This window comes from Tiliqua scincoides, chromosome 3 (genome assembly GCF_035046505.1).
Source record: "Tiliqua scincoides isolate rTilSci1 chromosome 3, rTilSci1.hap2, whole genome shotgun sequence".
Lineage (NCBI taxonomy): Eukaryota > Metazoa > Chordata > Lepidosauria > Squamata > Scincidae > Tiliqua > Tiliqua scincoides.
The window spans coordinates 151,152,933-151,176,671 of NC_089823.1; the positions used below are offsets into that span (position 1 = coordinate 151,152,933).

The 23,739-nt window shown below is 40.1% G+C and overlaps 1 protein-coding gene across 1 annotated transcript in view; it reads right to left on the minus strand.

The window, feature by feature from the left end:
* The window catches only part of DNA2 (DNA replication helicase/nuclease 2), a 34,444-nt gene continuing 10,705 nt past the window's right edge, over window positions 1-23,739 (minus strand). Inside the window, exons 6-21 of the mRNA XM_066621399.1 lie at window positions 20,513-20,726; window positions 17,948-18,065; window positions 14,569-14,731; window positions 13,826-14,017; window positions 13,345-13,575; window positions 12,045-12,161; window positions 11,839-11,948; window positions 10,930-11,039; window positions 9,016-9,240; window positions 8,090-8,283; window positions 7,916-8,005; window positions 7,639-7,831; window positions 5,901-5,990; window positions 4,615-4,797; window positions 1,960-2,106; window positions 1-57 (exon numbers count right to left, since the gene is read on the minus strand). Of these exons, the coding sequence (XP_066477496.1) occupies window positions 1-57; window positions 1,960-2,106; window positions 4,615-4,797; window positions 5,901-5,990; window positions 7,639-7,831; window positions 7,916-8,005; window positions 8,090-8,283; window positions 9,016-9,240; window positions 10,930-11,039; window positions 11,839-11,948; window positions 12,045-12,161; window positions 13,345-13,575; window positions 13,826-14,017; window positions 14,569-14,731; window positions 17,948-18,065; window positions 20,513-20,726 (2,434 nt within the window). The remainder of the gene's footprint in view (window positions 58-1,959; window positions 2,107-4,614; window positions 4,798-5,900; window positions 5,991-7,638; window positions 7,832-7,915; window positions 8,006-8,089; window positions 8,284-9,015; window positions 9,241-10,929; window positions 11,040-11,838; window positions 11,949-12,044; window positions 12,162-13,344; window positions 13,576-13,825; window positions 14,018-14,568; window positions 14,732-17,947; window positions 18,066-20,512; window positions 20,727-23,739) is intronic.

Consider the following 23,739-nt stretch of genomic DNA (forward strand, 5'->3'; position numbering starts at 1 on the left):
TCATAGGAGGTTACACTGAAATACACTTTCATAGGCCCCTACTGGAATATTGAAAATGTAAGGGACATTTAGGAAAATACACTTTATAATAATTCATAAAGATCTTACTGTTGGGCTTGGATATCAAGTCTGGTATCCCACAACATATTCATATTCTACCCACCCACCCCCATGATCACTACAGCTCAAAGTACAACTCAAAGTACAGGGATCACTACAGCTTAGTGGGGATAGGCGACAATCTCTTCTCACACCCTGGTTTTTAAGTTTCCAATGTTTTAAGAGTTGCTACTTTAAGGACTCAAACCTATTGGGCCGTTACACCACCAGAACTCATGTCCTGGTAGCATAGTGTGCTTTATGGCTGTTGCAAAAAGCCACATGCTATTTGGAACAATTGAGCCACCACCACAAGGGGCAACTGGCCATGCACCAGCCTCCCGCCAAGGAACCCAAGCACTGGTAAGTCAGCATGGGGGTGGGTGGGTGGAACAGGGTGGGGCACAGACTGGGAGGAGACAAAGGCTGGAAGAGTCTGGGAATGGATCAAGGCTGGCAGTAGTGATAGTACCAATATCCTATTCTCCTTCCCAGCCTTGATTTACCTTTCTGGGTCCATTTGGATTTACACCAGCAAAATTCAAGGGAACAAATATTCCAAAGGGAGACCTTTGGGACAGCCTCCCTCCCCTGCAGGATGCAGCACACACTTCAGGGGCCTGGCTGCATCTGTGGTAGGTGGGATTTAGTTGGCATTGGGATGCAAGTTGTTCTCTACCTCACGTGGCACACTAAGGCTGCAATCCTCTGCACACACTTACTTGGAGTAAATCCCAGTGAACCTAATGGGGATTATTTCCAAATAGCCTAGGATTGTGTATAAATGAAATTTTAGAACAAATTCACACTATCAAAATGCTACTGGTTTACTGCTATAATCTACATTCACAGTGCATGTATCAGTACATAAGAGTTCTCTAGATGTAGTTTGGTATTAAATCTCAATCCAATACCCCTGCAAAGTTCAGCACTAATTCTTACTATCCTAAGGGGGGAAAATGCAAGGAAGACAATGCCAGAATTATGCTCCTGTTGTTCTGCACATTAATTATCCTCCTGAATGTAAGCAACCAACTCAAGTGCCCATAATCAAATATAGTCCTCCAGACTGTCTTTACTTAAATATCCATCATTTTGAAAACCAATATAATCAGTTCTATCCTAACCACCATATTTTCAAAGAAGTTTGCACAAGTGAACTTCCCTACCCCGCTTTCCATACCAGGCCCCTGAAAGCTACTCTTGAGAGGCAGGGAAACATGGGAAATGAGGTGGAATGGAGCACAGAAGAATTCCCCCAAACTGGGCTGAGCATTTCTGTTTGCAGTTTCTTCAGCAAGTAGTTATTAGAATACAACCCTACGATATGTCATCATAGTAAGTGATCCAAACAGAACAAAACTATCAAGGGTGCAAATAATTAGAAGTATTTACTCTGAGAAAACAAGCATCTTAGGGGATTTCCCCCCCCCCCATAATTTACCCACATACTGCTAAGTTAGTGCATGGCTGCAACAAAAAAAATGGCTACATTCATTATGCAGTTTCTACCAGTGATACATATAGATGGGAGGGAATTAAGAACTACATGGTTAAAATATTATACAGGGCTGTTACAGATGTGCAGTGAGAGGGGTGAAGTGCTGAGTCTGGTTTGGCTTCCCTTGTATGCTAATTTTCCCCCCGTTTTGTTACATTTAAACCAGGTTTATACTTTTTAGGCATCTGTTGATTGTGCTCCAAGTCTGTCCCTATTTGAATAAGCCTGGATAATTTTAGCAGTACACTTACACTTTCCATTTATTTTTTATCTTTATTGTAGAATACTCTTAATACTCAAATATAACATGTTTATCCATAGAAATTGCATACAAGTAAAAGATGTACACAAAAGGATATCATTGCTTCAGTCTTCAAATGGTCAAGTAACTTCTTTAAAGGAGGATAATGACATAGAGATGGCACACAACCCAGCATGATTAATTTGTGTTTAGCTCTTGTAATGGCAACATTAAGACGTCTCCAATCCTTCAAAAGTTCTCCAAGCTGTCAGAAGGAAGAACAAAGATGTGATCTGATCTTCAGGTTGTCGGGTCTTATATTTTAGTAAATATAGTCAGATACTATAGACCAGGGACAGCCAAACAATGGCCAAATAAAAAAAAATCAAGCTTTATAATTATTTATCAGGTATAACCTGAGAGTCTACTGGATTAAAATGCAAGTTTAATGTTCATGGTGAGTAAATCTATTTAAGAATTTAAATGCTTCTTAAATACTGCCGCTCTCAAACATCTGAAGTTTAATGTATGTGGCTCTTACATTAAGCAAATTTGACCATCCCTGCTATATACCTTCAAGAGAAAGAAGCAGTGTCTTTTCATATCATAATCCATCAACAAAAGGAATAGTAATGTATTTCTGACCTTCTGTTATCTGTAAAAGCATAAGAAAACAAGAAAAGCTAGGATCTAAAGAGCTACTCTAGGTACTCTCAGAGGTTGTGTGTGTTCTCACTGGGATCTGGACTAGATTTCCTTTGAAAAAAATAAAACTACACTCCATTTCAAAAGCAGTTTGCCACCCAACACTGGATACCTTGTCCAAAGAATAAAAATCCAAACTGGGTTAATGAAACCAATTGTGCAGCTATTTGCTGTTCATACCACCAATGCAAAGGTGGATAGTAATGGAATTATGCATTTACTAGGGGTACAATTTAAATTTATATGGTCACTTGGTTAGATTCATTTTTTTCAAAAAATAACTGCCTGATGAGGTACCTGATTTTTTTTAAAGTACAGTCAGTTCTCTTTATATGCAAATTTGCTATCTGCAAATTCACTTATCTGCAAGGGGTTGAATTGTCATCTACTCTTGTTATCTGTGACTCTGTTATCTGTTATCCACTAATACTGTGGCAGTGCACTCACGGGGGGGGGGGGCTTGGCACAGCTACAAGCAGGCAGGGGCAAGAAAGGAAGCGGAAGGACGAGAAGTGACAGCGGCCTCCTCACAAGCAGAAAGTAGTGCTGGCACCATGCAGGGAAGAGGAAGAGACACCTATACAGTATATGGATAATGGGAGAGGGGGGTATTGGACCAGGGAAAATAGGACACAGTGTCAGCTTCCAGACTTGCCCCACCAACTTGGGCAACATCTCAGGAATTCCAGATGAACTTTCACAACCCTGGTGATGATTAGAGCCCGACAAGGCAAGGTCTCTGGAAGGCTGCCTGAGTGCTGCTCTGGAGCTGGGGCAAGCCCAAGGCAAGTGTCAAGAGACAGTTACAGCAAATCCTTCCCCACTGCTGAACTCTGAGGCCTTCTTCATGAGGCCAGCAACCTTCAATGCATCGAGGGATATCCAGCAGGGAGGAGGAAGCAGGAGATGTTGATAAGCCCTCGCCATCACCCAGTTCCATAGTCTACAAGAGCAATTTGCAACCTTTTTCATCTCATGGCACACTGACAAGGCACTAAAATTGTCAAGGCACACCATCAGGTTTTTGATAATTGCCAAGGCATACCATGCTGCCAGTGGGGGCTTCACATCCCCATTGGCCCTATTAATAAACGACCTTCCCCCAAATTCCTGTGGCACACCTGTGGACCACTTGTGACACACCAGTGTGCCACGGCACAGTGGTTGAAAATGGCTGGTCTACAAGTTAAAATTCAGCTTCATAGAGTGTATTTTGAAGAGGATCCCCTGGATCCTAATCCCATTTTTCCCCATAGTCTCAATTATTCAGTATCTGCTAATTCAGTATCTACTAGGTTTTCCAGGAACATAACCCTAGCAGATAACAAGAACTGACTGTATTTACAAAATCTGCAGGTGGCACATACTATCATAAAAGGTATTATCCCTCCTCCCACACTGGAGGGACTTAGATGTTGCTGCAACAACATGTGTACATTTTCTGAAGCAAGAATATGTTCTTGCCTATATTGTTATTATCCAAATGTAAATTTGAATGATTTATCAACTGATTAATGTTTTTTAAAAATTGAATTTTTTTACCCTTCTCTTTATTTTAACATAAGTTTATTCTGTACAATTATAACAATTGTACAATTATTACTTGCTTAATAAGTAGCATGTCTTAGGGCCCAATCCTATCCAATTTTCCAGCACCGGTGCAGCCGCAATACAGTCACAATGTAAGGCAGCCATTTTCAACCACTGTGCCGTGGCACACTGGTGTGCCGCAAATGGTCCCCAGGTGTGCCATGGGAATTTGGGAGAGGGTCATTTATCAATAGGACCATTGGGGGATGTGAGCCCCCATTGACAGCACAATGTGCCTTGTCAATTGTCAAAAAACTGAAAATCACTGATGTAAGGGAACAGAAGTTCCCATATCTTCAGGAGGCCTCTGTGACTTCTGCCCCACCACTAGATGCAGTGCATGCCCCATTGACACAGCAGCACCGGCACTGGAAAATTGGATAGGATTGGGCCCTTAGACATATGTTTTCAGATGAGCAATAAACTGAAATTTAAAGACTATGAATTGCTCAAAGATTCCAAAATAAGGTCTACTCACATTTCCTTCATTATTATTTCTTACAAAAGATACTATGATGATACTTTTATCTCTTCCTTGATATTTGTCCACAGTATTTACTTCTACTTTATGGAAGTATGAACTTGCCATCAAGTCATTAATTATCTTCAATTGACGTCTGTATGGTGATATGATGCCAATATCAGATGACTTACAACCAGCCTAAAAAACAGATCACAAGATAATAACTTATGTAATCCAGCAAACAAGTCATTTTAAGATGTACTCTGTCTAGAAAAATGGTGTGCCATAAACACAATATATTTAAGTATAAACAATAAGTCAAAACTAATAAATGTACAAAGATGAACTTGCAGTTAGTAAAACAGACCCCTAGAGTGTGAGGTGCACATAAAGACAAGAGATGATAATGTTGCTTACAGGTGGGCCCTCATATCTACAGATTCTGTACCTGCGGTTTCAATTATCCATGGATGCGGAGCCCCCCCCCCCACATGTATTAACATTGTTTAAAGGTTAACCAGGGCAACATGTACATCTTGTTTTAACAGACCACTTTAAGTGTTTAAGCTTACAGCGCGATGTGATCAGGTCACCAGCAGACCTGAATGCTTGATTAAACTAGCTCTAACACTAAACAGGAAGTGAAAGCTTACCGCTTCCTGTTTAGCACTAGAGGTAGTTTAAGTATACAGGCTGTTGGCTGCCTGTTCACATCACACTAAGCTTAATCGCTTACAGTGACCTGTTTAAGCAAGATACATGTCTTCCTGGTAAGCTTTTAAATGTTGTTAATGTATGGGGGGAGCATGGGGGACACCACTTAAACATGCAATCCCCATATCCATCGTTTCCACTGGCGGGGTCTGTGGAATAGTTTCCCTAGATACAGGGGCACGCCTGTATTTATAGATCATTTCAACAGCTAGGTGCTGTACAGTAATGATATTAAGACAAAGGTATCCCATTTTCAACAATGTTGCACCCCTCATGGAGGGAGATGCTAACAGCATGGAAGAGATAGTACTTTTGTAAACAGAATTTTGAGCTGTAATGGTGCCCATAATTTTATTTTCAAGTTTCTGCTTAAAATGTTCCCATTTGGGGGGTGGACATGGGAATGAAGAGATAAAAAAAGAGAAGAATCATTTTAATTTTTGGAATGCCCTATCCTGGGCAATTAGCTCAGAAAAGCACCTGACAAGTGTTTGAAGAGTAAATACATAGTCGATGTTAAATGGTAAGGGATCTCAGTACTCAAGGCATTTTTGTTCAACTTCAGACAATAGATATAAGACAGATACCTTGAGAAACATGGATGTCAGGAAGAGTACTAGTCTGGCTTCTGTCATGTTACTTACACCACCTTTCTCTGTATGTTCTGGTGCTGGAACCTATAACCAAAGACAAATATCATACTTTTAAATATACACCAATGCACATTCTGTTTGCCAGTTTAGAAAAAAGATATACTGTACAGCTAGTACAAAGTGAAGTTACATTTAATGGGGGCATGTTACCCCCATATACCTGTGGGATGTTGCTGCTGTTCCAGTTGCACTGCTTTATTGCATTTTTCAAATATGCTAGCCATGTCTGAGAAAAAGGCAGGATATAAATCTTTCAAGAAAAATATATGACTAATCAACAACTGCATGTAAATATTGTGCTTATACCACAGCAGGCAAAAACTATTCTGATAACAAAAAGTAACCATGTTGGAATGATAGTTCCAAAGCATTTCAGGCATTAATTTCCTAATGAATACAGAACTGTACTGTAACCTTTATTTCTGTGTTTATTTTGAACTGCTTTCAAGAGAGAAGCAAAGCAAGTGACACCTACCTCCTGGAGACCAAGTGAGTGGAGATTCAATGGTCAAATTATAGAACAGGTTAAAACATTTAAATATTTGGGCATTTTATTCTCGCATAATTTAGCATGGACGCGCCATTGCTATATGGCTCGTTCTATTGCTAAAGCCTCTTCGCAAGCCATCATTAGTTTCTTTCATAGTAAAGGAGGTTTGTACATTCCGGCGGCGCTAAAGGCTTTTAATGCGAAGTGCTCTGCCCAAGTTTTATACGGGGTGCTGATTTGGATTAAGGCATTTAATAACTCACTGGAGCAGATTCAATCAGCCTTTTTAAGAAGTATACTAGGCCTGCCCCGGTGTGTGTCCTATGAGGTGCTCTGTATTGAATCAGGCCAAATTCATCTCGAAACACTGGCATGGATTAGAACAACCAAATTTTGGCTAAAAATTCTCTATAATACTGATCCTAACACTCTCCTATATCACCTCCTTGATGACCCATATTTCTCAGATAAACCTTGGAGCACAAAAATAAAGCAACTGGGAGTTCAGCCTGACCTCCTTGGCCATTTGTCCCAAGATGAGGCATTTAGGCTCATCAAAGGGAGACTTTTGGATACCTATACTTCTAATATCCTACTTGCTGTTAATAAAACCTGTTCACCAGCACATTATCACCTACCGGTCAAAGTGGGGGAAATTCCCAATTATTTTTACATTTTGGAATGCCCAAAAATTAGAAGGGCTTTTTCTATGGCCCGTTGCAACTCTATTCCATCCGCTGTTCTTTGGGGTAGATTTCAAGGTATTCCTCTTCAGAAAAGAATCTGTCCTTGCCCCCTGCGAGTTGCAGAAACGTTAGATCACCTCCTTTTTCATTGCCCGCTCCATAGTGTGGCTAGGGGAAAATGCTTAGTTCTCCAATCCTATCTTAACTCCTCTTTTGAGGTCTCTGTTATATTGCAATCTTTATTAGCCTCCACTGACCCTAACACCATTTTCCAGATAGCTACATTTATTTCACAAATAGTGGCGTCCAACTTGAAGCGTGTCCCTACTCCCTGAAGTCCGTGTTTTATAATTGTCAATTTTAGTTTGGTATGCTATGGTTCTCTAGTCAGCTCTTTCAAGTTTTGTTTGTTTGTTTTTTTTCTTGTATATGTAAGTGTGTATGTATTGTAACGCTATGCCAATAAAGGTACTGAAACTGAAGAAGTGACACCTACCTTTTCTGTGTTAAGAAAACAAACAGCGTTGTTTGGATCAAGTGTTTCCTTTAGCCATGCTTCCAAAGGATATTCATGCTTCAATTTCAATTCTTCTAAATTTGGCAAATTAACAACAGCGCTGGACACTCTCTCGGAGCCACATTCCAGTTTGCCATCATACACCAGCTTGTTACTTAGTGACATAATTTTGCTAAATGGTTTTAAAAAGCAAACTAGGGTCAGTTTCAAGCACTTATAATATGTACTGATGAAACAAAGTGATAGTTTTAGATACCTGTTCATTCGGTACTGTACAGTGAGCTGCACAACAGCATCCTTGTTTTTTTCCAGCCTTTTGAATAGGCTTTCACTCATGCCAAGATCTCTGTTACAAAAGAAATCAAAGGTTTGAAAACACATTGTTAATAAGTAGGATACATTAATCTCCATCTGCAACATGCCTTCTTACCTTGCTTCAGTATTTTGGACAAGTGGAGGTAGTTGCTGATGGTCTCCTACCAATACAAACCGAAGTGAATAGAAGAGTGGGCCCAGGCAGATGGGCTGGCTAATTTGAGAAGCTTCATCCACTATGCAGAAATCAAACTTTTTATGAGTAAAAATTGGATGATTTATTCCCATACACGTTGTTGCAACAACTGGCTGAAAAAAGAAACCAGGATTTCAATATATTATTTTGTAATTTACTTCAGTATCACAGCATACAACATTTTCAGTTTGGCACTATAAATCAAAATAATGCAAGTGTGTCGATCATGTAACTACTATTAAACTTAGTTCTCAATATTATGGCTACCTACTCTGACAATTTGGAGTGGAGAAGGCCTTTACAAAAGTCAATGGGAGTTCTGAATGGTAAGACCTTGCTCAGTGCCCATGCATTCATTCTTCCTTTATTAGTAGCACCTAACACTTAGGACTAGGGAGGCTGTAAATGAGAGGACCTTGTATCTTTAACATATTTGTGGTGAAAGCTGTTATCTAATCCCCCCCCCCCCCTCACATTACAGGTCTATCTCAGGGATGGTTAACTTCTGTTATCTTAGGAGCCACTCCAGTTTCTGACCATGAGCTGTTTGCCAGAAGTACATTTTGCCTCACAAACTGATTCCATCAAAAGCAACCAAACTCTAAAATGAAGCTGGCACCATCCAGAGATAATGGTTTCCCAGTTCATGAACTCTAGTATAGCATCATCTACAACTACATATATTGAAAATATATACCAAATCCAAAGCAGCTGCACTTTTTAATAAGTTGAATACTTTTTTAAAATTTTCCTTTCGCATAAAACTAGTGTTTTGCTAGCGACTGTTCTCCAGGCAGACCTTTCTGAAACTCGTTTTGCAGCACTTTAAAAGCCATTTTCCTTACTTGACTATTATACAGCTCCTCCAACTGAGCGACAGTTTTAATACTTTTGGATCTGCATATTTCTTCTTCTGTAAACTTCTGTATATCTGGATGAACCTTCTGAGCTCTACCTAGTCGCAAAAAACCTACTTTGAATTTTGCAAGCTTCAGAAGAATGTTGTCAACTGCAGTGTGAGTGAAGCTGGTTAAGAGAACACTGAAGCCACAAGCATAAAGAATACGGACCTAAAATGGACACAGAGGATGACAAGAAAGGGAAAGGAAAATTATTAGCCTTTTTCTTAACATGACACTTTTTCCAGAAACCAAATTGTCAAATCAAGTAGGAGAAAATTCCCAGAAGTAGATAGTGGATGCATGCATACATACATAATGGCATTTAGCTATCAGTATATACACACTGGTGGAAATCCTGAGTGTAGATCTGTGGTTTTCAAATTATCTTCAAGAAACATATTCCAGAGAGACTTGCCATAAATGTCCATATTAAATCCAAACAGTGATCTTAAATTATTTCATTTTCATGTACCTTGCTTTTTAACATTGTATGTACTTAAAGCAGGAGACAGTCAAAATAAATAATACTGATGTAGCAGTCAAAGAACAACTACAGAGGGAGGTTCATGCCACTTCCAGCTGAGTGCAGTCCATGCTTCCTCAAGCATGTTAGGTTCTGGAGATGTGCACCTTAAGCCCTGAGGTTAAAACTCTAGAAAGTTACAAATTATGCTCCATATACCAAGGATTCTTAGCTTTTTTATGATTACAGATCCCCAATGGATTGCCCAATATGTCCCCATACCACCTTTGCCAGACTGTCAAAATCATCACCACCACAGTCCTATTAAGTACCAGTATGATTTCAAAAGCTGTCAATAGCTTGGTTTTACTTTACACATGGACAGCTAGGAACAGAATACCTTAATCTGTACTGACAAAGGTGATAGTTAATGCGATTTTACAATAATTATTTTAATTGTTCAGAGACTGAGTCCCATAATCCCATCATTTGCTTCCTATACCCTCAAGGGTATGGATACCGCTGGTTTTGAATCTTTATACCAGGGGTGCCCAAACCCCGGCCCTGGGGCCACTTGCGGCCCTCGAGGACTCTCAATGTGGCCCACTAAGAGTCCCCAGTCCCCAATGAGCTATGGCCCTCCGGAGACTTGCTGGAGCCCACGGTGGCCCAACACAACTGCTCTTAGCATGACAGCCAACAGTTCAACCTCTCGTGTGAGCTGTGGGACAAGGGCTCCCTCCACTGCTTTCTGTTTCACGTCTGTGATGCAGCAGTGGCAGCAAAGGAAAGGCTGGCCTTGCTTTGCGAAAGGCCTTTTACAGGCCATGAGCTATTGCAAGACCATCATTCATTCATATAAATTCCATCTCTAATGTATTCATTTATGTAAATTTATTCAAATCTGAAATGTAAATTAACTCTTTTTTCCCCGGCCCCTGACACAGTGTCAGAGAGATGATGTGGCCCTCCTGCTAAAATGTTTGGACACCCCTGCTTTATACAGACACCAATCCCTGCACAGGGACCACTGTCAAGAAGACAATTTTTAAAACTTTTCTGAAAGCAGGGAGAGGGGGACCCTGTAAGACCTCCACAGGAAAGTCATTTTATCCATCATATTTTCAATGACAATACTAGTAAAGCCTTCAAGTAACTTGCCTTTGACAGGCTTAGGCAAGTTTGCCTGAAAGGTGGCACAGGGGGTGGTACATTCTTTGGCTGCATCTGGTGATACTACACCACCTATAACACTTAGTACACTTTTAAAGCAATTGTAATTTATAAAAATCTGCCCTTGGAATAAAAACACATAACACCGCGTTCTGCACTTTCCTCCTTAAGAGGAAATAAAAACATTAATGAACAGCTCCAACCATTATATATGACCTTACCAAAGCACATACTGTAGTGGTCTTTCCTGTTCCAGGCATCCCAACAATGAGAGTGTAATCCTTTGAAAGCAGAACTTGTTTCATCGCTTGTTTTTGAGGTTTATTCAGGCCTGTGATTCAAAAAGTAAAGAATTTCCATTAACCCTGCATGCAACTGAAATTGTAAGTTCTTTATCTTAAACATTAGGAAAAACTGTCTATTTCACCATATCAAAACATTTTAAAAATAAATTTTCAATTAGATTTGGCTCTGTTATGCAGCTAGTATACGCATGTTTACTCAGTAAGTCTCAAGCAAGCATGCAAAGGACTGCAGCCTGAAGAAGACACTAGGAAAATGCAACAAGGTAAGGCATCACTTTAATATTCCTGGTTGTGAGTGCTCAGAGTTTCCCAATCAAGAGAATGAGCACCTACTAATTCTTCTGAAAAGCTGAAACACCTGTGTAAACCAAGAGGAATGCTCAGATCTGACTTCAAGTATGGTTTGAATGTCACCCTCAGCAATCCATGTGTAAAACACAAATCCTACTATAATATGCTTCACAAGGTTGTTGTGAGAATTAGGCATTATGATCTTACAATTCCTGATCCTATGGAATATGCTAGTATGTGTGTCCAGAAAATTGGACTCCAGAAAATTCAGTTTGAGAAAAACTAAGGCAAAAAGATTTTCTTTTTCAGTGGGTCTTCTATTGTAAAATGTATGGAATCTGATTCTGCATGTGCACAGGCAAGTGTGTGGGTGAGTGGAAGGCTCAGTCACAAGATTTTGCAACTGAATCTTTAATCAAGAACACATTTATTGATGTGAGCTGCTTTAAAAAGTGAAATACAATTTTCTAAATAGGATCAGACTTCTACTTAAAAGTACACCAGAATTTTTTTTTAATCATATATCTACAGTACCTTTTAGAATGTTTGCAACAATATCCTTTGCTTCTGGGGGAAGAACAGAGCTCAAATGTTGGACGAACTGTGGTTTGCGAAATTCTATTATTAAATTACGAAGTTTTTCACTAAAGGAGAAAGAGTAGAAAAAAGAATAAAGTCAAAATGGAGAACACACCCCTAGTTATAATACTAAGCATGAAAATGAAATTAACATAACAAACCTGGCAGGGGAATTTTCCATCAATTTAGAAAGGTTTCCTAAGGGGGCATCTAAACTGAAAGCGCCTTCATCATGATCTAACCTAAATACAGTGTCCTTGGAAAGATGTGACAAGTTCCTGGAATACATTATATAGAGACAAGTTAATAAGATTCCACAGTCCTAAACAGCTCCAAGACCCCAGTGCTCACATAGAAAACATAAACTGAAGTCTACAAAGCTCAGTGGTTGCTTTATCTATCATGTAACAGCAATGTGCGTTTCTCACTTACATACACTTGCAGCAGGGAGTGGCACAAGCATGTACATACATGCTTGACATATGCATCAATATATTTTATACACACAGAAAAAAGTATTTGTATAAAAGCTGAACAGGTGTGCAAGAGCCCTTCTCCATCACAATGAAAGACTATGAAGAACAGTTGAGTTATTTAAAAACCACACACCACCATTTCAAATTCAATCTTCAATAGGGTAGGCAAGAGCAAAAAAAGCAATGAAATCTGCCAATGTCATCACATGCAAAGGAGCAAGTGATAATGAGTATGCAAAAGAGCATGTGCATCCCATGTATTAATGCAATATTTCCCAAAACATGGGTCACGACCCAACAGTAGGCTGAGACCTGATTTCTGGTGGGTTGTGGGTGTGCCACTACCACAAAGCGACTGAGTAATTTGATGCACAACCTGGAAGTTGCTTCTGGGTTGTGCCAGTGTGTGGCCACATCATTGGCCATGCTGCACTGAGTCCTGCCAGACCACCTTGCAGTTTCCCAGTCCAAAAATTGGGTCATGACCCACTGGTGGGTCACAACACACAAGTTTAAGAATCACAAGTTGAGAATCATGGGTCATGCACTGGCAGCTGCAAGCAACAATGGCTGACGAGATGGGTCACCAAGGTAAGGCATTTGGGAACCGCTGCATTAATGCATTGCATCAAAAGCTAGAATATTTATTTGCAATAAAAACAGTATTTGCTCTTTGCAACCCTTGCTTCTCTCTCTGTTTTATTACCTGCCTGTCTTCCACCTATGGTACCTCCTCTTCCCCTTCCCCAAATTTCTAAATTTAGGCCCAAAGTTCTTTGGGGGTCAGAACCCCTTTTCTGCTTATGCTACTATGTAAAGTGTTATATACACAAGTGGAAGAGACTGGTGGCAGAAAGAAAACTTAGAATCTCAATCACATATGAACGAAAGACTTTCTTCAAGCAGAAAAGGAATAGTTATTCTGCCAAGTAAATAATTAGTGACAGTAAGGCATGGCTCATTTTTAATGTTTGCATTAAATTACCTGTCCAGTAAGCAGGATATTTTGGTTCCATTGACATCTTGAACATAGCCAGAAGACAAGCCAAGTAAAGTGTTGTCTTCACCACTCACAACAACTCTGTCTGCTATCATCAGGGCAGTTATAGGTACAGAACCATTCTTACGTTGGAACCAGTGTAGATATTGTCCATCAGAGACCTCCTGCACACATTCTGTCCTGCTCATATTTCCAATGCAGTCACCATGTTTCTCCCTACAAACATTAAGACTATTTATATACCCACTTCTCAACATTAAACACAAATGTAACCTTGAACAACATGTAGTAATAGCTGCTAACTCTTTTATGCTTTAACCATTAGTGAAACTGCAAGGTGATTCACATACATTTTTCTAGTCCCTTGCTACTAAGTGGATGTAGCAAAGTGGAAAACATGAAGCAATTCTAATAGATAGTTTGTAAGTTGCCCTACAAAATAATGGTCAATGCCACTCTGATTTACCTTTCTGCGGCAGGAATCATCCAAATGTTTTTACATGTCTTCTTCCCATCTTTGGTTTGTGACTCCAAAGTCAGCATCAGAAACCAGAGGTGGAAATACTCCAAGTGCAAGGGTGTCAAATGTTGGGTCTCTTTTTCAATAGCAGCAACTAGATCCAGAGGAATTAAGCTATTTTTCTGCTGCTCTACAGCCCTAAAACACAAACCAATATGAGTTATCCTGAAAAACCACTTGTGATTATAACTGCTGTGGCAAACTGTCTATGGAAAAGGGTTTTTTTTTCTGCTACAGTCATTAAGAAACTTCAAGTTATCATCATTTGAACTCCATGTTAACTTTATACAACTTTTAAGAAAACTCAAACAAATGCATTATCTTTCCACCCCCGAAAAATATGATTCTACAACTCAGTTCCTTCCTTTCATTCTTATATGAGAGAATCTGTTGAGAATCTGTTGCTAATAGAATCATCCATGTCTGAAACAAGCAATCAAGCACGAGGTGTCCTTCCCGCCCCAACACACATTCAAGCAAAGTAGCAGAACACTCAAAGCATTCTGGAAGTTTCACAGCTTCTGCACATGCTCAGAGACAACGAAGAAGAATGAATCACTTCATAGACTAATCTATTTTATCCATATGAAAACTTGATAACATTGGACCTTAATCTGTGATATCAACTATTGAATTAATTTGCACAGAACAATTTATAACTTCTCAGCTTTAAAATGGAAAAATTTTACCTGCTATAAAGTGCACAGTTCCGCTTTTGAGAACAATAGCTGCAAGCCTGACTGTCACTTATCAAAGGAGGTAAAGATGCAAGCTGCGTATGCTCTGTTATGTCAGATTTATATGTGCTGTGAAGCAAATAGAAGGCCAACTGATTTCTTAGTTTGATTAGTTCTGCAAAGGGGAAACAAACAAGTTCAGATTCTTTCAAGCTAAAGAAAAAGGAATATTGGATGATCTGATTCACAAAGACAATGAAATTATGTTTTTATATATAACAATCTTGTATGCCAAATACTTGAGAGTTCCAGAGATACCTGCACTAGAAGAATGGTGGCTAAAGGTGTTGGATTTGGCAGAAATGGATACTTACAATTCTTCTTAAAGGTAAGTCAGTAAAAACTTTTATGGACAATTGGAAACCATTCATGGACTTCCTGTGCACCGAGGGGAAAATGGGTCAAATAACGTATGATTTTGATGAGTAGCTAGGGGATTTCATTTTTATGTTTTTCTCATTTTTCTTTTTGTGTTGAAAACGTACTTTTTAATGATTAATAGACAGTTTACGATTATAGCTAATATTTCGTATGATTTTGTAGAACAAAGAAATGTAGTTCGAGATCTCTGCACTTGCCAACTTGCAATATCTTTACTTTTTAATTTTTTAATTTGCTTTTAATAAAATTAAAAATTAAAAAAGTAAAAGGCACAATAAAACACAATTATTTAGTTCTTTCTAGTACATGAACAAGTCACAGAGAATTTACGCCCCATTTGCTGCTTGTAAATCAATTATACATGACAAAATACAATTATCTGGTGAATTAGCAACACACTAAGGGCACAATCCTAACCCCTTAAGTCAGTGCTTTCCAGCACTGACACAAGGGCAATGCAGCTCTGAGATAAGCGAACAAACATTCCGTTACTTTGAGGTAGCCTCCGTGAGCGACATCCAACTGCAGGATGCAGCACACGTTCCTGTGGCACTGCTATGCCAGTGCTGGAAAACACTGACATAAGGGGTTAGGATTGTGCCCCCAAGTCCGCCCCTTGGTTGAAGCTACATTGCTACCTTGAGTCTCCCTATTAAAACAAACTATGTGTCTTTATTAGAAAGTCTTGCTTTAGTAGTTTACTGAAGGAGTGAAGGTAGTCATAAATCAATACTAAAATATTTTACAAATGCTAGTATTGAATGGGTGGTGGCAGTAGAACTCAAGACACTCCTGAATGGCACCCACACACATTCCAAACAGGTTTCCACCTGGGTTTTGGGATAGAAACTGCTTTGGACACACTGGTGACTCATGCTGGAGTACTGATAGGGAAACGGAGACCCTAATGAAATTGTATGGGCTAGAACAGTGTTTCCCAACCTGGGGGTCATGACCCCCCAGGGCAAGCATTCCCAACCTTTGTTTGGGATGCTACCCTCTAAGTAGTAATGACCCGACTGGGGACACGTACACGCTGTTAATATGGCACTTCCGGATTTTGCTACGGCCAAACGCATGCAAGTTAAACGGTAGATTTTACTGGTGGTAGTGAAACCCAGAAGCGCCATACTAACAGCACATATGGGTCCCTGGTTGGATCACTACCCTCTTTAAGGGGGTAGCATTCCAAACAAAGGCTGGGAATGCTTGCCCTGGGGGATCATGAGTCACAAGGTACGAATCACAAGGTATTGAGAACAAAACGGCTAATATAATGCCATTGTACAAATCAAAAGTAAGGCCACACCTGCAGTATTATGTCCAGATCTGGTCGCCACATCTCAAAGGACATAGTGAAAATGGAAAAGGTGCAAAAGACAGCGACTAAAATGATTACTGGGCTGGGGCACTTTCCTTATGAGGAAAAGCTACAGCCTTTGGGCCTCTTCAGCCTAGAAAAGAGGCGCCTGGGGGAAACATGACTAAGACAAACAAAGTTACGCACTGGAAGAATAGAGTGGATAGAGAGATGGACTTTTCCCTCTCACACAACACTAGAACCAGGGGACATCCACTAAAATTGAACATTGGGAGAGTTAGGACAAAAGAAAATATTTATTTACTCAGCGTGTGGTTGGTCTGTGGAATTCCTTGCCACAGGATGTGCTGATGGCATCTTGCCTAGATGTCTTTAAAACGGGATTGGACAAATTTCTGGAGGAAATCATGGGTTACAAGCCATTATGCGTATGTGCAACTTCTTGATTTTAGAAATGGGCTATGTTAGAATGCTAGATGCAAGGGAATGCACCAGGTCTCTTATTGTCATGTGTGCTCCCTGGAGCATTTGGCAGGCCACTGTGAGATACAGGAAGCTGGACTAGATGGGCCTATGGCCTGATCCAGTGGGGCTGTTCTTATGTTAGAACATAATATCCTTGTAGATTGCCCAGAACATGTGACACCATGCATCACTCCTACCTGGCAGGAAGATTCTAGAACAAGCCACCAGGAGACTTTTGAGCTGACTCATGACATTTAGGCTATGGGTGCTGCAAGACTTTATTCTATCTCCACAAAGCCACTAAGTGACGTTGTCCAGGGATTTGTGGCAGGCTGCCATAAGTATGCTGACAACACCCAATTCTATTTCTCCTTTCATCCAATTCAGGTGCATCAGTAAACATCCTGGACATGTGCCTGGAGTCAATAGTGGGCTGGATAGAATCTAATAAACTGAAACTCAATCAAACCAAGACAAAGCTATTAACAGTAAGTGATTCAATACACTGTAGTGATGGGTGAGTTTCTTCCTGCTTATATCTTAATCAAAACAAGCCTGCGCCAAGACCCAGTCTTGTGTACAAATGGTCAAGCATGCCCATAGATAGAAAGAACCTAAACCAACTTCAGTCAGTGTACCAGTTGTGCCCCCTCCTAAAAAAAGATGACCCTGCAAACTGTTCATGCCATCATAACCCCCAGTACTGCAAAGCACATCAAATGTCATCACCAGACTTCTAGGAACACAGAGCTCGGCTTCACAGGATTTCAAACTTCAGTCACATAGCTTAATGGAAAACCTGGTACCACGTGCCCCTAACTGCAAAGATTAGGGAGGGTATCAGAGACTGAATTTTTTTTATGGTGGTGCCCAGGCTGTGGAAATTTTTTCCTCCACAGACATTCATTTGGGACCTATTCTTTTCAGTGCAAAGTTATATCTGTTTCTTTGTTTGATCCATAAGCTTATAGTGAAAAGTAGTCTGGAATGGTTTTTCCTGCTAACCTCACCTCGTGTTTAATTTTGAGTTGCTTTCATGGCAGACAAAACATTGTTTTTTAAGGAATAGAAATTTTAAAATCTAATGTTAGCCATCTTCAAGAATGTACTGTTGAAAGACTTCTTATGTATTTATTCAAATTGTTTTTCAAGTACAAAAATTACCTCTCCTATCCATACGATTCCCAGGCACAAGAAACATATTACCAGTTTTAAGATAAAGGAGGAATCCACTCTCAGGATCTACTCGCCTTCCCCGGCACAACAGGGTGTACAAGATTACCTGAAAATGTATTGAAAACTATTAAAGTTTTAGAATAGCAATAAATTGAAGAAAGTGTTTTACTCTGGTAAGAAAGGCTTGAAAAAACTTTAGGTCACCTCACTAAGGGATTAATCTTAACCAACTTTCCAGCATTGATGCAGCCGTGGCAACAGGGCATGCACTGCATCTTGCAGTTGGGAAGCAGTCATGGTGGTCTGCTCAAGATAACCTCAGGGCTGCATCTGCGTTAGAAAATTGGATGGGATTGGGCCCTAAGTCATCCACAGGGGAGCATATAAATATATTACAAGCAATGAGGATACAAAAGGCTTATCAAGACCCCCAATATGGATGCGCTACTACCAATACTGGAAAAACAATGCAGACACACTCTTTGGGATCACTCATGGCACCCTGCAACATGTAACAGCTTTTCTGCTATGGGGATTGTGCAATGTGTGGAAACACAACATTCAGCAAAAATCACCCATATCATACAGTGTAGCACAACATGAAGAGAACTGACCACTAGATCAGTGGTTCACAAACCTACCAGGCTCACAATGCCCAGACACACTTTGGGAACCCTTGCACTAGATCATTCATTAGACTTTGCTGACAATTGAAAAGCCTCTTGTTATTCAAGAGACACCCTTTGGACAAAGCAGAAAAAAAACTCTTTCACAGTAGTTGATAACCTAGTACCCAAAAAGGTCAGAAACTGTAACAGGGCTGACGGGTTGATCTTAAGACTCAGGAGGGATAAAATGGAAGAAGATACTCCTGGAGATCATCAGATCACAAACTCCTCAAGCTTGTGAAAGTAAAAAGCACCACCTGGACCCTCTCCAAGAATCAAACTGGTAACCCGTGCAGATATTTTAAATAAGTATAATATGTCCCCATCAACTTGCATCCATCAACAAACAAGTAGCCTACACCTGTCAAAGTTTCTGAACCATCTTCAAGGAGAGTCCCACATAAAGTGCATTCAATCTGGCACTTACCAAGGCCTGAATGACAGCAGCCAGGGTCTATCTTTCAGCAACAAACTCGGCTAATAAAACAAAAAAAACTGGGATAATGGTACCCCAGGACATAGCTGCTGGGAATTCATGAACACAGCTAATCTAGGAATGCCCCCAACTTATAAAATTTGTTCTTATAAGTGTAATCCATCTCACATACGTACTTCAGAAGCAGGTAATTCACTGAGTTCCTTTACTTTCAGAGGGTTTCCGATATACATTTAAGGGTATTTAAGCCCTTAACTTTTTTAGGAGCTAGACATAAAAGTAGCTTGCACTTATGGACTTTCCTGTTCTAACCCAGCTTACATATCTTCTTTCTCCTACAAGCTCTTGAAGGACACCCTTGATATTTTGATTTTGCCATTGCTGGGCCTGTGTGCTCTTCTTCCCCCTCCCCACAACTTCCAAGCTCTTAAAATGACATCATTATTTATTACAGTAATAACAATTTTGGCATTGTTGTTATTCCAATGAATGTTAACAAGGAGCACAACACCCTACCCACTTCACTTACCCCTCTCCATTGGCATCCTATGTTGCCGTTGCCACCAATTTCTGAAATGGCTACACAGCCATTTCTGCAAACCATTAGATGCAGTGGCACCAGCGGCACTGAATGTCAAGTGAGAGAAGTAAGCCCTCCCCAGCTCCCTCTGTCACTCTACAGCACAAGAAGAGAATGGAGCTGGTCCAGACTCCATGGAGGTGGCAGGTTAGGGAAGAGCAGATGAGTGCAGGGTACCCCCATCAACCTTACTGCCTAATACGAAATTATCAACTTGCATCACAGATGGGCTGCCTTGGTGCAGGGGAGCATGTACTGGTGTTCAGATCCGCATGTTGCTCTCTACAGTCCCTATTCCCATCTTATTCCTTTGTTACTTATCAACAAGAACTCCCATTTATAAGTTACTTTGCTATAAGTCCAAGCTTTCCTGTTCCTAACCCCAATTTATAAAGGGGAGTCCCCTATATCACTTACGTCCTATATTTATCCCAATCCCATCCACAAATCTCATTGAGAGAAGGAACTGTCACAACTGGATATGATTAAGAAAAATGATGCTTGTTGTCATCAGCAAACTGATAACACCACACCCTACAAGTCTCACCCAGAAGTTCCTTGTAGACAACAAGTACGAAAAACAAAAACAGAACATTGAGAAGCCCTATAGAACAATTCTCAAGGAGGAATTTCTACAAACAATTGTTCCTCAGCATCACTTTAGAAGAGGGGTTATGACTCAGTTGTACAACACATGCTTTGTATGCAGGAGGTCCAAGGCACCTGTTTTGGGCATGGCTGCACCAGTGGGGGGCGGGAAAAGAGGATTGCACTCCTACTCTTGTACATATACTGTATCTACTTACTGACATTTTAGATGTCCTTTAAAAACTAGACATCAGCAATTCCATAAACATTCCCATTTGTACCTGACTTCTGTGCTCTATGGAGTTAGACTCCTTGCCACTCTTGAGTTCCAGTGGCATGATCTTGGATTGGGTTCCAGATCTGTGGTGAATCGTTACATCAGCTGTAACATCAATCTTGCCCTTCAAGCCAAACCTAGGACACCAAATATTCTCTTCAACATCAAGGATTTCTGTAACTTTGACACTGTAGGAGGCTTCATTACTATCTCTTGGCCTATCAAAAAATACAGTAACAATATTAACAAAAGTTAAGTTTACTTCAGAAAACAGCTCTCTTTAAGAATTACATGATAGATTAAATTCCATTAAATCTGCTTGGGACCCAATTGTTTCTTAACTCAATTCAAGGTTAGAGATGTAAAATTTCTGGAAATTTTGAAGCTTGGAAAAAACCCGACTTTTTTCCGGGAAAAAACAAATTTTCGGAAAAATTGAAAAAATGCTACATTAGCACTTTTTTTTTCTTTTCCAGATTGAAAGTCATTCTGTTATTTTAGGAACATAAAATATGACTATGGACAATTTGACTTGGCATAAAATTATCACAACTAGCATACTAAAAATAGAGTGTACCTAAACAATTACAGGTCCAGACTATTTATACACAGATTTGTTATACAAGGATTTGACTCAACTAACTCAGCTTGACTCAGCTAAACATACGACTATCAACATTTTCACCCTAGCACCTGTCCAAGTTGATAAGATGCACACTGAAATGATAGATATAAACACATATTTTATCAGTTAGAATTTTAAAACACCACATCATAACACTGAGCTGAATAAAGATAATTGTGCATACTAGATGCAGGATACAAATAGTAGATGCAAATAATGGCAGGGGGTGGGTTGGGGGATTGAAGAAACCTTTAAACAGTGGGAAATTTTAATTTCTCCCTGTCCTCTGGGTCTAGGAATCTTCATCATTTATGGTTTTTGAGGTCCAGATTTATTTGAGATAAGATAAGATACTTTATTTACGGTCATCCAACCAGCTAGTCACAAACAACAAAACAAAATACACAGAATTAAAACCAACACCCCGTTACACATATGTAAAATCATAAAATCAGAGATTTACACTCTCAATTTTCTTCCTTACCAACTGTGCAGCATAACAGAAGCGGGCAACCCTGAGTGATATATCCGAGTATACATCAGAAAGCAGAAAAGCAAGCTGCTCCTCCGCCTGCATCCCCGTTTCAATACCGAAGATCGGGGAGATAAATTTAGATCTCAAATCGTCATAGTATGGACATGACAAAACAATGTGGGCAGTTGTCTCCACCACATTTTGAGGGCAGGGGCACAGTCTCTCTGAATAGGGACGCCTTGCGTAATGCCCCAAAAGAACTGCTGATAAAAGTGCATTACACCTAGCTTTAGTAAAAGCAATCCTAAATTTAGGAATAACAATATTATAAAAATATCTAGCAGGAGAAAATGCAAGAGCTTGATCCCCAAGAAAAACATACACAGAAAGTCTGGCTCTCGCAGATCTCAATTCAAGGTCTGCCAACCTCTGACGCAAAATTTCTTTTGCGTCTCCCGGGCTCATCATCATTAAAGACTCTGGGGAGAGATTGCAGAGTTTAAAATGATCCAAGCACCTTTTTTCCCAGGTGCCTACAAAAGGATCCGAAAAGATCAAATAAGTAAAGTTATCCTGTCGCGAGAGAATCTTCAAAAAATAATGTAAGGCATTTAACCACATCGACATCTCTATACTTGGGGTACCGGATTCCAACCTGACCACAGTGTTCGGCACACATCGGGGAACATACATCAATTGGCGCAAAAATTTGGTCTGGATCACCTCCAAAGACCTGGTATTTAAATATGGGGCGATCTCAGAGCCATAGAGCAATTGAACCCTAGTTTTAGCAGTGTGCAGCCTTAAAGCCGCAGGGAGAAATTTGGCGCCTTTAGATGAATAAAAACGATAAATGGCACCAGATGTTTTCTGTGCTGATTGACTGACATAGTTTTTGTGGGCCAAACGGCCTCCTTGATAATGAAAAATCACCCCCAGGTATTTTATTATTTTAACCTGCTCAATGGGTTTCCCATTTAGGAGCCATCGAAAGGCCTTATAACGTCTAGCAAAAACCAGCACCTTTGTTTTTTCAGAATTTATAATTAATTCCTCCTGTGAACTGACCAGGGCTAGATGGCGAAGAGCCCTCCACATGCCGACCTGTGCTCTTGATAATATAAGCACATCGTCGGCATATGCCAGAACAGGAACATGACGATCAGCAAGCTTTGGAGGATGTAAGGCCAGATCATCAAAAGAAGTGATCAATGAATTTATATAAAAGTTAAATAAGGGGGGGCAAGAACACAACCCTGTCTAACCCCTTTATTAACCAAAATTGGATTCGTTAGATGACCATTAGATGAACACCTAATCCTTATGCCAGAATTGCTGTACAAGCTAACCATAAGCAGCAATAATCGACGGTCAATGGACGAAGCTGCAAACTTATCCCATAGCCTTGATCTAGGGATTAGGTCAAAAGCAGCCTTGAAATCAATAAAGGCTGCAAAAAGTCTAGAACCCCTAGTGGCCAGATGTTTTTCGACAAGAAATTGCAGCACTAAAGTCTGATCAAGGTGTGATCTTCCAGGGCAAAAGGCTGCCTGAATATCGGCTATAATGTCCTGAGATTCCATCCAGGCCAATAGCTTCTCTCTCAGATGCAAGGCATAAAGTTTACTGATGACATTCAGCAAGCTAATAGGCCTGTAATTTGAGGGAATTTCATGACCTCCTTTTTTATAAATGGGAACTATAATCGCCCAACCCCAATCAGAAGGCATATTAGCTGTTTCATCAATATACGAAAATGGGGCAGCCAAAGTTGGAGCCCACCAATCCTGATGTTCTTTAAGCAAATCACTTCTAATAAAATCTTCCCCTGGAGCTTTTCCACTTTTAACTCTCCTAATAAGAGAGACAACCTCCTCACTGGTTACAGGTTCCCAAGATGGGAGATCTTCTGCTAATAATTTAGATCTTAAATCTGGACAAGGGGGTTCCTCCGATGCATAGATCCCCTGAAAATGTTCCACCCATTCTGATGCTGTAATATAATTTGAGGCTCCCGAGGGAAACACCTTCAGTAGTGGATTAATTATGTGCCAGAAGAGAGATGTATTTTTCTGATTAGCTGCACTAATTAAATCTTCCCAATTTTTCTTTATAAAGATTTCCTTCTTAA